This window comes from Rhincodon typus, chromosome 20 (genome assembly GCF_021869965.1).
Source record: "Rhincodon typus isolate 14 chromosome 20, sRhiTyp1.1, whole genome shotgun sequence".
Taxonomy (NCBI): Eukaryota; Metazoa; Chordata; class Chondrichthyes; order Orectolobiformes; family Rhincodontidae; genus Rhincodon; species Rhincodon typus.
Window position 1 is genome coordinate 41,605,406 of NC_063351.1, and position 16,672 is coordinate 41,622,077.

At 43.1% G+C, this 16,672-nt stretch overlaps 1 protein-coding gene across 2 annotated transcripts in view; it reads left to right on the forward strand.

Moving 5' to 3' along the window:
* The window catches only part of armh3 (armadillo like helical domain containing 3), a 123,417-nt gene that overhangs the window by 47,366 nt on the left and 59,379 nt on the right, over positions 1-16,672 (forward strand). For both annotated transcript variants that reach the window (XM_048608770.1, XM_048608771.1), the window contains exons 15-18: positions 1,435-1,536; positions 3,797-3,855; positions 7,178-7,243; positions 10,242-10,311. In XM_048608770.1, coding sequence (XP_048464727.1) covers positions 1,435-1,536; positions 3,797-3,855; positions 7,178-7,243; positions 10,242-10,311 — 297 coding nt within the window. The remainder of the gene's footprint in view (positions 1-1,434; positions 1,537-3,796; positions 3,856-7,177; positions 7,244-10,241; positions 10,312-16,672) is intronic.

Below are 16,672 nucleotides of genomic sequence, written 5' to 3' on the forward strand. Positions count from 1 at the left end.
AAAAAGCCAGCTCAACCCCACCTTCTCCAGGGCATCTAGGGATGGGCAATAAATGTTGGCTAATCCACAAACACCAAAGTTCCATGAATGAATAAAGAAATAATAATTGTCAACAGGAAGTTGGTTTTTATCTAAAAAAAAAACAGAATGCACAGGGTTAAAGGGAATGACAGGAGGTGAATTGTTCATTTGAAGAGCTGGTGCGGGCATGATGGGTTGAATGGTTTCCTATGCTACAAAAATTCTCAGAATCTGCCAGATCTATCATCCAACATCGCTGGTTAAGCCAAGCAGAAGATGAAAATGAGTGTTATCACAATTACGCCTGGTGCAGGTGGAGAGATTTCCCAAGTGAGTGAGTAGGCTGAGCAGAGGGTAAGCTTTGTGAGTGGTTTCGCAGTTTGGGGTAGGTGAGGGTGTGTGGGGAAGATGTTTCATGCTTTAGTGATAGTGGTGGAGCATGAGCCTTTGTGGAAAGTGGGTGCAGTAGGAGAGAGAGTGTGAGGTGTTGGGGAAGTGATGGCGGTACTTACGCTCGTGGGTTGGCAAAGGATATTGACCTCGTTCCTGTAGTGCTAGGCAGTTCTCCAGATGGCTGAGATCCATATGTCAGTATTGGACCAGGATAGCATGACCTGTTATAATGGCCTCCACTGCAGTCTTGTGTGAAGAAGTCCTGCCTGTGCATCAGTCCATTGAGCAGGAGCTTCAGGATCATACCCACAAAACAAGGTGACAATTTCCTCCTGTTTGCTATTTCCGGGGAAAATATCAAGTACCATGCAGAGCAGCTCCAAGCTGGTGATGCTTGTTCAAATGCACTGCAGCCTTTTAAAGGTGGTCTGGGCACGAGGAATGTCTGGTGATTGGTGGGTTGCTCTATGGGAGGGTTTGATTCTTGCTGCAAGGACTCAATTGGCAATTAAAATGGCCAATTTAATAAAATACAGCAAGAAAACTTGTTCTGCCTAGCGGCGAGAATCACACTACCAATCTTGGCATGACTTAAGTTTCTGTGTGTTTTTTGTCAAGAGAAAACTAGATTAAGACTGCGACCTGTTCCTTCCACAAGCAGGGAACCCAGAAGAAACTTCCTTTCAAGGAGTAGATTGTGGAACTCCCCATTCCAGGAAGCGGTGGAGGTGAATTGTGTTGATGCAGTTAAGGAGAAGCTTATGAAGCAGAAGAGTATAGAAGGTTATTCTAATAGAGTTAGATGGAGTTGAGTGAAGTGTAAGTGCTAGCATAGACTGGTTGGCTTGATAGCCTATTCGCATGCTTATTTCCTATATTTTTGTGTAACTAAATGTAGTAGCAGCATAAAATCCTGTCCTGACTGTGATCATTTAAGTTGGTATGGACTAGGGACTCTCGTCTTAGCTTATTTATTCGGAATTGTATCAATTAATTCCTCTGTATCCCTTTCCACTGCAGTAATGAATTCTTCAGAACTGTCACTGGATCCAAACCTGCACACCAGTAACCTCCTCATCACTTTCCTCAAGTATTGTTCCATCGTCATGCAGGATACAAAAGGTAAGGAAAGCAAATTATATTTAAATGAAAGGATGTGGAACATATTTAGTACTATTATCTGTCAGGAACAATGGAAACCCATTATCGTAGTCCACCATTCAAACTCTGGGAGTGTAGCTGTGGGGATGCTTGAGGATTGACAATACATGGTGACTTTAACGACATTGGCCACATCTCATGAATGGATACTACAGAGGCATTGCAGGCTCGTTGCCTTTTCCCATTTCAGTACACAATCAAAAATACAGAAAAATAAAATGGCATGATCTTTCCACCATCTCGTTGTCAAGGAAGACATTCCCAACTTCTCCCATCTGTTTTCATAACTCAAATTTTTCATCCCCAGAGCGATCCTTGTAACCTCTTCTGCACTGTGTTCATGCCTAGTATTGTGTCCAGAGCTCTGCACACTATTCCAGCTGAGATCTAACTAGTATCTACAAAGGTTTACGAATCTTTAGAATTATCTACCTGCACTAGATTTATGGGATTAAAGAATTAGGAATTTTTTTCTTGAATGGAGAATTGTGGGAAAATGGAAAATAAGCAATGATCTTATTGAACAGTGAAGCAGGTTTGATGGGCTACATGATGTTATTCCTGCTCCTTTTTTTGTGTTCTCTGCGCTGCCTCTGTGAGTCAGTGCAGCTTTGTAGGAACAGCTTTGCTGCATTTTAAGCAGTTATATTGCTTTTCATGGCATATTGGGATTGCTGATTTCTGGAATGCATGTAGAAATCACAACACAGGAGGGAGGCAATTCCATTCTTTTGTCAAGGTTAGCACCCCACTAAGTCTTTTCCCTTCCATCTTTTGATATTTTTCTTCTCTAAGTGTTTATCTAATTCTCTCTTAATGCTTGCAGTTGCTTTGGTTTGAGTGTCCCCTTGTTCTAGAATAAAGCCTGTGGATTTAACACTGTGCTATTGCCAGTTTGTTCTCAAATATAAATGAGCTTTTGTTATTATCTCCTAGTGAGCTGTCAATGCATATCCAGTGTTGTGAAAGGGCAAGGGTGAGTCGGTTGCAGTGCAACATTATTCTAAATTCTGTAAAGGACAATAGCGATCTTGTGCTGGTGACTCAGTCCTCCTTTGCTATTGTGGTTTGTGCTTTCATACTGCTGGAGTGCAGCCAGTTTCTGTGCAGTGTCCTCTGAAGTGACATGTATTGTAAATGCCACTCTGAAATCCTCCTCTGCAGTGACTGATCTAAAATAGTGGCAGTCACACCTCTCATAAGCAAATGTAGAGAGATTTTTGATTTTTTTCTTTATAAATCAGTCTCCAACCTGCACATGTCCCTTGTGCTGAATACACTGATTTATGCACTAGGTTACTTATTTCTCAGGCATTACCTGCCATACAGTCGCTCACCACCACTGTCCATTAAGGTGTCAGCTTGACTCAGTTGTGGCATTGTTTTCCTCTCAGTCAGAAGGTTGTGGCTTCATGCAATGTTTGAGTAAGTCAGTGCTACAGGATTGCTACTCTGTAAGAGGTGTCATCATTTAGATGTAAGGGAATTTAAACTGAGACTCATTGTGCCCCTTCAAGTGAGGGAACAAGGTCTTCTCAATTTTCATTGAGTTCAGTGTGTGGACCCAATGCCCAAATCAACTGCTTAAAGCCACGGATGACCTGGTCAGTCCAGTTTGATTTTTGTGGGAGCTTGCTGTGGCACAATTTGACCATTGGACTAACTTGTCCAGAGGACCATCTGGCTGCTCTCCTTCTTGAGAGAGATAACTGGTGGAGAGTTTAACCTGAGGCTTATCAAGCTTCAGGTGAGGGGCATGGTTGAGAAGGCCGGACGTTAACAGTAACCTCAGCTGGTGCAGGAAATGAACCCGCACTGTTGGTGTCACTCTGCAATTTCTGTAGTACAATGGTGACTACCAATACTACATTTACTGTGAAGCATTTTGAGATGATTTGAGGCTGTGAAAGGTGCTACAGAAACGCAAGTTCTTTACCTCATTGTGGGTTCATAGACTTTGAGTGTGGACTTTGAGCTGTAAAATGTGTTGCAACTATTCAAAACTGTTTTCTCTCCTACACCAACATCCTGTGTAGCTTTCAGCTTGGGTCACTCTTGCAGGAGCAGAAACCTGTCTGATACCATCCTCCTATTCCCCTTCATTTGCTTCTGAATTCACATTCAGGGCTCTGGAAAGTTGCTTGGAACAGAGATTGTCATTCACTTTATCAGACAGTTTTCTCACTGCCCCTTGTGAATGTCTAATTCATTCTCCTTTCAGATGAGCATCGGTTGAACAGTGCCAAACTCTGTCTGATCATCCTTACCTGCATTGCAGAGGTAAGTACAAAATGCCTGCATCCCTGTGTTAACGTGAGCTTGTACATCAAGGCTGCATTGTGTGTGGCATCAAGGAGCATTAGCAAGACTGGAATTACTGGGTACCAGGGGGCAAACTATCCAGTGGTTGGAGTCATACCTGACATATAGGAAGATAGTCATGGTTATTGGAGGTCTATCATCTCAGCTCCAGGACACCTCTGCAGGAGTTCCTCAGGGTAGTGTCCTCGGCCCAACCATCTTCAGCTGCTTCATCAATGACCTTCCCTCGATCATAAGGTCAGAAGTGGGAATGTTTGCTGATGACTGCACAAAGTTCGGCGCTATTCACAACTCCTCAGATACTGAAGCAGTCCATGTTCAAATACAACTGGAACTGGACAATATCTAGACTTTGGCTGACACTACTCAAATGCTATGACCATCATTAATAAGAGACAATCTAACCACTGCCCCTTGACATTCAATGGTGTTATGATCAGTGAACCCCCTGCTATCAACATCCTGGGGGTTACCATTGACCAGAAACTCAACTGGACTCATCAATAAACATAGTGGCTCCAAGAGCAGGTTGGAGGCTTGGAATACTGCAGTGAGCAATTCATCTCCTGACTCCCAAATGCTTTTCATCATTGACAAGGCACAAGTCAGGAGTGTGATGGAATACTCCCCAGTTGCCTGATGAGTGCAGCTCCGACAACTCTCAAGGAGCTTGACACTATCCAGGACAAAGCAGCCCACTTAACTGGCACCGCACCCATAAACATCCGCTCCCTCCACCACTGATACTCAGTAGCAGCAGTGTGTACTATCTAAAGGATGCACTTCAGAAATTCACTGTAGATCCATAGACAGCACCTTCCAAACCCATGACCACTTTCATCTATAAGGTCAAGGGCAGCAGGTATAAGGAAAATACCAGCACCTGCAAGTTCCCCTCCAAGCCACATACTATCCTGAGTTGGAAATATATCGCCGTTCCTTCACTGTTGCAGGGTCAAAATCCTGGAATCCCCTCCCTAAGACCCTATGGGTCGACCCACAGTAGATGGACTGCATTGGTTCAAGAAAGCAGTTCACCATGACCATGTGAAGGGCACCTAGGGATAGGTAATAAATTCTGGCCAGCCAGTGACACCCATGTCCCATGAATGATTAAAAAAGTGCACATTTTAAACTGCTGAAATATTATGAGGCTTTCTCCCTCTACCACCCTTTTGAGGGAGTGATTTCCAGATTCCCATCACTAAGTGAAAGCAACATTTCCTGACATCCCCTCCAAACCTCCTGCCCCTTCACTTAAAACTATGCCCCCCGCTCCTCCCCAACCATCGATCCCTACTCAAAGGAGAAACGTTCTTTACTGTCTCCGCTGTCCGTGTCCCTCGTAATTTTATACATTTCAATTATGTTTCCCCTCTGACTCCTCTGCTCCAAGGAAAACAATCCCAGCCTATTGAATCTCTGACTAAACTCTCCAGTCCAGGCAACATTTCTCCAAGAACACAGTTTCTTTTAGAAAACCCACCACCAAATCACCCAGTTAACAAAATTAAAACAAACAAGTTATGACTAATCAGTCGAGTAAACTACCATAGGCAGTGCAACAATAACAAAGCTAAAGGAAGTGTAGCAAAAGAGGGAGGGAGAACCAGCGCTTGATATTCTCTAATCAACCTGTTCAAAGTTGTATTGCATACCTCTGGAGCAGGTGGGATTTGAACCTAAGCTTTCCTGATCCAAAGGTAGAGACACTATCACTGCACCACAAGAGGGCCCTAAGAAGCTAGTGATCCATCCCCAATTCATCCGTTTGACAAATTAAACAAGTTACAGGCACTGCCCACTAGGGGCAGTGCAACAGTAACACAAAGGAAGGGTAGGGAAAGGTGGAGGGGCTAATACAGAATGGAATTGGAGAGGGAAATAATGCGGCCTTGCTACTAGAGAACCTGTACATTTAGTTTAAATAAACCTCCATCAAATCACCCATGTCTGTAAATAAATTAACAAATTACAAGCCTGCGCTTTTAGATAATTTCTAATCAACCTGTTCGGAGAAATGGTTACACAACTATGGTGGAAGTAGAACTTGCGCCTGGGGTCCCTGGCTTAGAGGTGGGGTCGCTACTACTGTACCACAAGAGCCAACCAAGAATCCAGTTCTTATGTGCAAAGCCCAGTGAGCATTGCCTACTGTCAATCAACTGTGGAGGTGTTTTGGTTTACCTGTAAAGGGACACAGGATTTTAATATTAACTCTTTTGGGTGGAGTCTTATATGACTGTGAGCTGTAGTGAGATTTGTGGCAGAATCGGTCGAGTACTTCCATGATATGAGCCTTGGCATCAAAAGTATATCACAGTGTTGTTTACACTTTTGAAAAGCCGCAAAGCTGGATCCTTGCTAGGCACTAATGCATTGTCAGTTAAGGGTGATTATTGTTTATTAAACACTTTGTTAGAGTCCCATACTTGCCTTATTGATATTCAGCCTTCTATCTTACTAAACTTACCAATAAAACTAGATGTTGAGAAAATTCAACAAGGAAACCAGAATGAATACTTGGCAAATTCAGCTTGCAGCTTTGTCCAAAGGAATCTGGGCACTGGCCATGTGTACCCCATGTCCACAAACATTGGCATCTGACATGGAGCCTCAAAGGTCTCATGGCACTTCTGCACCTTTGGGCTGCACCAGAACTATCATTGTAATGCTGTGTGCTCAGGGACATGTAGTTAGCTCATGGACTGGGCCGGGCTGTATCTCTGGGCTTTACCCTTGGTACCATAGTGCCCACTGACTCTGAACCCCTTAGATGCTCACTGCTTTCCTTAGTGTGCTTTGACCCTTCAGCCAGAGATATTAAGCTCACAGTACTGATATTTTGCCTTGCCATTTAGTGCAGACACAAAGGAAGTAAACTTGTCTTGGGTGTGAGTAGCCCTCAGTCAAGTCAAAGAGAATAGCCTTTGCTGATAGCATCCTGGCACTGTAAAGGGCAGCTCTGGACTGACAGTGCTTGTCTGGATACACAGCAGGCTTTTAAAGATAGCATGGGTGTAAGGCATACCAGTGAATTCTGGGATATAAACTGAGTGGTGAGCTCTTCTGGGACTGATGCATGGTAAGGTGGGCCATAATTCAAATGTGAGGAAAGCCAGAAGGGTAAGGTGGTAGTGAATGAGGCAAGTTTGGTAAGATAAGGCAAGAAATCTTGCAAGGACTCTCTGCAGAAATCCCTCCCAAAAAAAACTCAACATAACTGACATGTAGCCAAAAATACAGCAAGCTCATTCTTTAATGTTTTGCTCTGTTATAGGACCAGTACGCCAATGCTTTTCTGCATGACGACAACATGAACTTCAGAGTTAATTTGCACAGAATGGTGAGTCTTGAAGTTGAGATGCTGGGTGAACATTTCACCAATGCAGAAACACTCAGCATTGCTGACTTAGACTTTTAATTGCCAAACTTTCCAGGAAGTCTCAGGAAAATTCACAAACAAGAGGGAAGATAATTTGCAATGTAAACATCCGCCCAGATTGGCGCTGGTGAATATGGCAACCGTAGGGAGTCTCTGCCCACCTGAAGGTGTTTAGCAGCCAATTAATCTGGGAATAAATCAATCCTCAGTGATTAACACAACATGCCCTGAAATTCTTAACAGACTAGAAATACTGTATTTGTGAAGTCTGAAGTGAAATATTAATGTGCTTTTTCACTTCTGGTTGTTGTCTGATCAGCACTGCGGTTTCTACTTTTATTTCAGAGTGAGGGAGCTACATGCCAAGTATGATCTTAATCTGCAGTGTAACCTTACACACAAATGTGTCTCATCCTGGGGTTGACAGGTCTTCCTTCTCTTACTTTGTCCACACATTAATACGGGAAAGGAAACTTTTTTTCACTAAGGCCACCACTGTCTGCATCAAACACTTCCCTGACATGTATAGCATAGGATTAGATCCTGAGTAAGGCTCTCCCTACTCCTTTTTTTTTAACTGAAAGTAAAGCTCCGTCTACACTGTCCCCATCAAACACCCCAGGACCTAACTCTAATCCTATTGCAGCTACAGTGCAGAGTTAGATACAGAGAAAGGCTTTCTCTATACTGTCCCCATTAACACACCCAAGATAGGAACAGCACCAGGTTAGAAACGGAATAAAGCTCCCTACACTGTCCCTGTCAAACACTCCCAGGATAATTACAGCATGGGTTTCGATACAGAGCAAAGCTCCCTGTAGTCTTTTAAACGGAAAGTAATGCTTCTTCAACACTGTTTCCCATCAAATACTTCCAGGATAGGGACAGCATGGTGTTCAATAGAGTGTAAAGTTTTCTCTACATTGTCCCCATCAAACACTCGTAGGACAGTGACAGCAGAGGGCTAGATACAGAGTAAAGCTCCCTTATGCTGTCCCAAATCAAACACTCCCAGAACTGTTACAGCATGGGTTTCGACACAGAGCAAAGCTCCCTCCACACTATCTCATCAAACGCCCTCAGGTGAACCACAAGTCAGATTCTGAGGAGAACTTCACTCTCACTTATCAAACATTTGACCTCAGAATTATATGAGCCCTCCCAAGCTACTTTGCATCACTAAGTTAGGTGCTGTCTTGTCCTCTAACATGTTGACAAGCTGTTCAGATTGGCTTGATGTAAGGCAAAAGTTGGCAGCTGACAGACTGTAACTTAACTCATGACTGAGTATAGGAAGACACATCCTGACTTTCACATGTTCTCCTTGGAAATTATCCTCACTTTGAGTTGAATAGTAAAGTGATAGAAGGAGTCATCAACCGTGCTATCAAGCAGCACCTGCTCAGTGACACCAATTTGGGTTCCGCCAGGGCCACTCGGTGTCTCACCTCCTCACAGCCTTGGTGCAGACATGAACAAAGGAGCCGAATTCCAGAGGGGAGGGCAGAATGACACCCTTGACATCAAGCCGCATTCAGCTGAATGTGGGATCAAGGTGCCGGAGCAAAACTGGAATCGTTGGGTATCGGGGGCAAACTGCTGGTTGGAGTCATATCTGGCACGTAGGAAGATGGTTGTGTTTGTTGGAGGTCAGTCATCTGCAGGAGTTCCTCAGGGTAGACCCAACCATCTTCAGCTGCTTCATCAATTATCTTCCGTCCATCGAAGTGGGAATGTTCACTGTGCAATGTTCAGCACTATTCACAACTCCTCAGACACTGAAGCAGTCCGTGTTCAAAAGCAACGAGATCTAGGCAATATCCAGCCTTGGGCTGACAAGTGGCAAGTAACATTCACATCACACAGATGCCAAACAATGACCATCTCCAATAAGAGACAATCTAGCCACCACCCCTTGACTTTGAATGGTGTTACGATCACTGAATCCCCCTCTATCACCGTTCTGGGGGTTACCATTGACCAGAAACTCAAATGGACTCACCACATAAACATAATGGCTGCAAGAGCAGGTCAGAAACGCCGAATACTGCAGCAAATGACTCGCTTCCTGAATTCCAAAGCCTATCCACCATCTACGAGGCACAAGTGTGATGGAATTCTCCCCACTTGCCTGGATTGGTGTGGCTTTGAACATCACTGAGGAAGCTTGATACCATCGAAGACAAAGCAGACTGATTGATTGATTGACACCACATCCACAAGCATCCACTCCCTCTACCACTGATGTTCAGTAGCAGGACTGTATACTGTCTACAAGATGCGTTGCAGAAATTCACCAAAAATTCTTCAACATCTAAACCCACGATCACTTCTATCTCGAAAGACAAGCGCAGAGTTACATGGGAATTTCAACTTGCAAGTTCCCTTCCAAGCTACTCACCATCCTCACTTGTAAATGTATCGCCATTCCTTCACTGTCGCTGGGTCAGTAACCTGAAATTCACTACCCCCCACCCTGAAAGGGCATTGTGGGTCAACCTACAGCAGGTGGACTGCAGGTTCAAGCAGGCAGCTCACCACTAGGGACAGGCAATAAATGCTGGCCCAGCCAGCAACAATCACGTCCCATGAGTGAATAAAAAAAAAAGAAAAGAATGAGCAAAAGAGCAGGAACCTAATAATTTGGGGAGTGAACTTTCTTTGCGACCCCATCAGAGTTCTAACTATTGATCTTCACTCACTGTTACTGGCCTCTATGAAACCCTAAAACTGCTTTCTTTTGATTGGTCACTGCTTTCTCTGTGTGTCTTCAACTTATTAAAAAAAAGTCTTTAATTTGATTGCAATTCAGCAATTACAAAACAAAAATATAAACTGGATTTCAGTATGTGATGGGATTGATTTGAGGAGTGGATGTAGACTTAATCTCTCAAAGAAGGACTAATTGTCTCTTCGTAGTCTACAACATTGTTCTGTTAACTTCTAAATTACTTGCTAGCCCATGCGACATCGGAAGAAAGCTGCTGAGAAGAACATCCCCTCTCGCCCTCTGGTTTGTGCTGTTTTAGGTAAGTCTGTTACTAAAAATCTTTTTAATTGTTTATTTGCTCCGTTTAATAAAGCCATTATTCATAATCTTCCTTGCCTTAAAAAAAAAAAGCAAGATTCAGGGTCCGTGATTAAAAATTATGAATGTTAACAATGCGATCTGCTCAGCGCCTGATTTTAGCCTACTTTTGAGGATTGTCTATCAATGTAGAGTGCAGCTCAGTTCTCTGTGTGTCACCTTCATTTCAAGTTGTGAATAACCCGATTATTGTCAGCAATCCAAGATCTACAAATCTGTGGCAGCATATGTAGGGAGCTAGTCCTCTGTGTTTGCACTCAGTAGCCCTATGTACAGCTGAACTCGGGTGGCACAGTGGCTGATGGGTTAGCATTGCTGCCTCACAGCAACAGGGACCTGGGTTTGATTCCACCTTTGGGCGACTGTCTGCGTGGGTTTCTACCGGATGCACCAGTTTCCTCCCACAGTCCAAAGATGTCCAGGTTTGGTGGATTGGCCATGCTAAATTGCCCACAGTGTTCAGGGATGTGCAGATTAGTTGGGTTACAGGGAAAGGATAGGGGGATGGGTCTGGGTGAGATGCTCTGAGGGTCAGTGTGGACTTGTTGGGCCAAAGGGCCTGTTTTCACACTGTAGGGATTCTATTATTCTATGATGGCTAGGAGGAATGATGCCCAACATTATCTGATCATCCCAACCCCCCCATAACCTTTTGTCTGTTGACTATCAATCTAACTCAACCTTGAATATATTTAATGTCCCAGCTTCTACTTGTCTTTGGGGAAGAGAATTCCAGAGTCTGTTGAGAGAAAAACATGCTCCACGTGTCAATTTTAAATGGGAGACGCCTTCTGTTTAAGTTTTATCCCTTATTTCTTGACTCCTCCCACAAAGGGATATATTCTCTTTGAAATGCTCCCTTACATCCAGTTATGTTCATTTTTAAGTAAGGAGATCCACACTTGCACAGTGCTCCAGAGGTGGCCTCACTAAGGCCCCGTACAGTCTTCCCTATATTTATATTTGATTTCTTGTCCAATAAACACCAACATTTCATTTGATCTTGCTGTAGCTGCATGCTATGTATTTGTGATTCATGCACCAGGACATCCAGATCCCTCAATGTCCAAGTCTGGCATCTCTCCTTTTAAATAATCAGCGGGGTGGCAGTGGCCTAGTGGTATTATCACTGGGCTGTTAATCCAGAGACCCACATAATGTTCTGAGCACCCGGGTTCAAATCCCACCATGGCAGGTGGTAGAATTTGAATTCAATAAAATATCTGGAATTAAGAGTCTGATGATGCCCATGAATCCATTGCCGATTGTCAGGAAAAACCCACCTGGTTCACTAATGTCCTTTAGGGAAGGAAACTGCCATCCTTACCTGGTCTGGCCTACATGTGACTCCACACCCACAGTAATGTGGTTGACTTTAAACTGCCGATGGGCAATAAATGCTGCCTAGCCAGCAATTCCCTCATTACGTGAATGAATAAATAAAAAAAATACTGTTTTATTCTTCCAGTCTAAGTGGAGAATTGCACATTTTTCCAGATTATACTGTCTGCCAAGTTTTGCCAATTCCCTTTATCTATATCTCTATGTAGACTCATTTTATCCTCTTCACAACTTATTTTCTACTTATCTTTAAGTAGACAAGCAAATTTTTCTGCTATACATTTGGTCCCATCATCCGAGTTAGTGATAGAGATTGTAAATTGTTAAGGACTCAGTTCTGATCACTGTGGCAGTCTACCAGTTATAGCTTGTTAACCTGAAAATGAATTCCCTACTCTCAGCTTCCTATCAGTGAAACAATCCTCTATCCATGCTGTTCCTTCTGAGGTTTTATTTTGTTTAAAAATATTTGTCAAATATCATTGGGATCAGAGAGCACACCTTCTAAGACAGGAACAGAAAAAGTCAGATAGCAAATTTAATATTTGTAGGGGTAAATTGCAAATAGGATGTGCAAGGTATGTAACTGAGTGGGTAAAATCTCTGAGGCATGGTATGTAGGACAGGAAGAGTGAACATTCTGTTAGAGGAATTGGCTTGATCAACACAATGTCCTTTCTTTGTTCCATGTTTCTTTCCTGCTTCCTTCCTTTTGGTATTGTTCCTGTGGTGCTGGCTCCTGTTGGAATTTTGTTCAAGTCTAGACTGCAAAAGGCATTCAGGGGTTGTTTGAATGTAATTTACTTTAATATTTCTCGCTAGGTGTGATGATACTGTAGTTCTGGCAGACTTGGACACTGCTTTGTGTAGCCTTCGTTAGAATTCAATGGAAATTATAGGGTGTAGAAGTGCATTGCCAAAGAGATGTTGTTTGATGGGCATCGCAGGCATGAGAATTAGTCTGAGCCTCCCTTAGCTAGAAGCTGAAGTCAGCCAGAGCTACTTGTCTTAATACTGACCAAGGTTGAGGGTGACTAAATAACATTAAAATAGGCCAACTGTATTTTGGCGAGGTTCACTTGAAAGAAAAAATTGCTGTGTGATATAACGGAGGAAGAATAAACCTTTCACAACCTCAGGACATCTTAAACTGTTTTGTGGTAATTTAATTACTTTTTGGAGTATATTACTGTTGTAATGAAGGAAATATAGCATCCAGTTTGTGCATAGCAAGATCCCACCATCCAGTGTGATTTTGAACAGATATTCTGTTTTAGTCATTTTAGTTGAGGAACAAATATTGGTCAGGGAGCATTTGGATGTGGACCCTTTTACCTGAGAAGGTAGGAGGTAGCTTGATTTAAAGTTAAAAAGATACACCACTGACACTGGAGCTCTCCTTTTGTGCAACACTGAAGATGTCAACATGAACCTTATGCTTAAGTCTCTGGAGCAGGTTTTGAACTTGCATCGGTCTGACTCGAAGTGAGAATGCTCCTCACTGAGCCACAGCTGATACTTGACAGACTGATACTGATGCTGCAGCTCTAGCAGCAGTTGGAGCCATCAGAATGGGGGAAGGGAAGAAAAAGGAGAGAGTGAAGGCTTCGTGTTGTTAGAAATCACAAAATGCTTTCGGTATTGGTCCCAGACTTGATGTGGAACTATGTTGACATCCTGTCTCATTTACTGATAGGATACAGCTGCCTCTGCACATCAAGGCTTGAGGCTGTTACACACTGACAGTTCTTGATTGAAATTTCACATATCTTTCACTTGACTGCTCTATAAAGGGGATGTGTATTGTTCATTTATCATATAAATATATTCTTTGAGTTGCTAGGGAAATGTTTGTGTTTCTGATGTCACTGTTGGCATTCTGGGCTTTAAAACAGCTCATTAGCTCTCTCAATGACTGTGCTGATACATGCACAATGAGATCCGGCCGCCACCTCTTTCTCCCTGGTCCCAAGTCACTACCGATCTCAGTTAGGGTACTAGTGGGAGTTGTACAATTAATATCCCAAGTTAGGAAAGGTAGGATTGACCTGGGTTTCAGTTCCTTTTTGAACAAAGTACTGGAGAAACTCAGCACGAACACTCCCCGCTTCTATAGACTTCCTACAGTACACAAACCATACATTCCCCTCAGACAGCAACCACCATCCCCCCCACCACCACCACCACCATGGCAACTTTGTGGGAGGGTAGGGAAGAGAACGCTGGGCCCCTCACTGAGATATTTGTATCATTGATAGCCACAGGTGAGGTGGCGGAAGACTGGAGGGTGGTTAACGTGGTGCCATTATTTAAGAAAGGTGGTAAGACAAAGCCAGGGAACTATAGACTGCTGAGCCTGATGTCAGTTGTTGGTAAGTTGTTGTTGGAGATTCTTAGGGCAGGATTTACATAAATATGAAAGGCAAGGACTGATTAGGGAGAGTCAACATAGCTTTGTGCCTAGGAAATCATTTCTCACAAACTTGTTTGAGTTTTTTGAAGAAATGATAAAGATGATTGAGTGCAGAGCTATGGACGTCCATATGAACTTCAGCAAGGTGTTTGAGGTTCTGCATGGTAGGCTGGTTAGCAAGGTTAGATCACATCGAATCCAGGGGGAGGTAGCTGTTTGGATACAAAATTCGCTTGGAGGTGGGAGACAGTGTGGTGGTAGAGGGTTGTTTTTCAGACCGGAGGCCTGTGACCAATGGTGTACCTCAAGGATCGGTGTAGGGTCCACCACTTTTCATAATTTTACATAAATGATTTGGATGTGAATATAGGAGGAATGGTTCGTAAGTTTGCATTGACACCAAAATAGGTGGTGTCCTGGACAGTGAAAAAGGTTATCTCGGAGTAAAACAGGACCTTGATGAGATAGGCCGATGGGCTGAGGAGTGGCAGATGGAGTTTAATTTAGATAAATGTGAGGTGTTGCATTTTGCTAAGGCAAATCAGGGTAGGACTTCTACACTTATGGTAGGGCTGTGGGGAGTGTTGTCAAACAAAGATGTATAGTTCCTTGAAAGTGGAGTCACAGGTAGGCAGGATGGTGAAGAAGGTATTTGGCACATTTACCTTCATTGGCCAGTGCATTGAGTTATAGGAGTTGGGATGTACAGACCACTGGTTAGGTCACTTTTAGAGTACTGTGTTCAATTCTGGTCTCCCTGCTATAGGAAAGGGTGCAGAAAAGATTGACAAGGATATTGCCAGGGTTAGAGGGTTTGAATTATAGGGACAGCCTGAATAGGCTGAGGCAATTTTCCCTGGAGATTCGGAGACCTTTTATAGGGGTTTATAAAATCATGAGGGGCATGATGGGGTGAATAGTCAAAGTCTATTTCCAGGGCGGGGGAGTTCAAAACTAGAGAGTATAGATTTAAGGTAAGAGGGGAAAGATTTAAAAGGGACCTGAGGGACAACTTTTTCAAGCAGAGGTTGGTGTGTGTATGTGTGGAGCAAGCTGCCAGATGAAGTGGTGGAGTCCGGTACAATTACAACATTTGAAAGGATGGGTTCATGGATAGGAAAGGTTTGAAGGAATGTGGGCCACATGCTGGCAAATGAGACTAAATCAGTTTAGAATATCTGGTCAGCGCAGACCCAAGGGTCTGTTTCCGTGCTGTATAACTGTGACTCTGTAGCAACTAGCATCTGGCCAAGCAGTGGACTGAGCTAAATAGCCAATCCAGGTACAGTGCATGTGTAAATATCTCAAATATTAATTGAATTAAAGTTGACCCTTAACTTTTTGCCTGAAAAATTAGTCTCAAAAATGCAGTTATAGTATTTGAGAGAAAACAAGGATACTTTTTTGTAAAAAAAAGTAAGGTGGACTGAGAATAATTGGGTATTTCGAGCAAAGCGCTCACAATTGAGCCAAATGGCCTGTTTCTTTGCTGTATTCAATGTTTCCTGTGACTTTGCTGTTAAGTGATGTATTTTGGACATAGATAAGACAAAGATTGTATTCAACTGTGATTCCATGCTGCAGGGGAATATCCTGACTGACACACACACGGCCTGATTTCTGAAGAAGGGTCCAGACCCAAAACGTCAGCCTTCCTGCTCCTGATATGCTGCTTGGCCTGCTGTGTTCATCCAGCTCTACACCTTGTTATCTCTTACACTCAGGGCCTGCGCATCTTCTGTTATAAGTCAGTACTTTCAGGAGTAATGAATAGCTGTGGTTATTTTTTTCTATTTTCTGAGTGATTGCACTCACCATAACTGCATCAACTATGGCAATTATTGCCTGATTGAAAGTACCAAGTCTTGCAGCAACCAAATTCAAGTATGTGCAAAGAGCATGTATGTACATAGACACATACATCCTCATGCACGCAGGCTTCTGAATCTAATACAGACACCCACCACTGAGTACACTGTCGTGCTTGCCTCTATTGTTTGCTTAAGGACACTCAAAGTAGTGAATCCGATGTAAGCTAATCTCATACAACTCTCAATGATTCTTTTACAACCCAAATTATGTTCTTCCTCTTTCAAGTGCTAGCTGTAATAGAATTCCAGAGTCTTGTTCACATACCTACACCTCACTTGTAGAGCTTACAAAAGGAGTTGCTGGGAGATTGAACGAAATTCTGTCTATATAGAACTTTTCACGATCTTGGGCATCCCAAAATGCTTCACAACTAGTGAAGTATTTAAAGTGCAATCCCTGTCATAATATAGAAAATGTGGCAATTAATTTGCCCATAGCAAGCTCCCTTAAGCAATAACATGATAGATGACTAGGTTATCGGTTTTATTGATGTTGGGTGATGGATAAATATTGGTTCAGGACACCAGCAAGAGCTCCTTTTTTGTGAAATAGTGTCAACTGTGGTTCACATGGTACTACCCTGAGTTCTCGAGAGTCAGGAGGTTCCAGATTCGAGCCCCTGCCCAGGAATTAAACTGAAAAATCAGGACTGACGCTCCCTACACCACTACTAGGT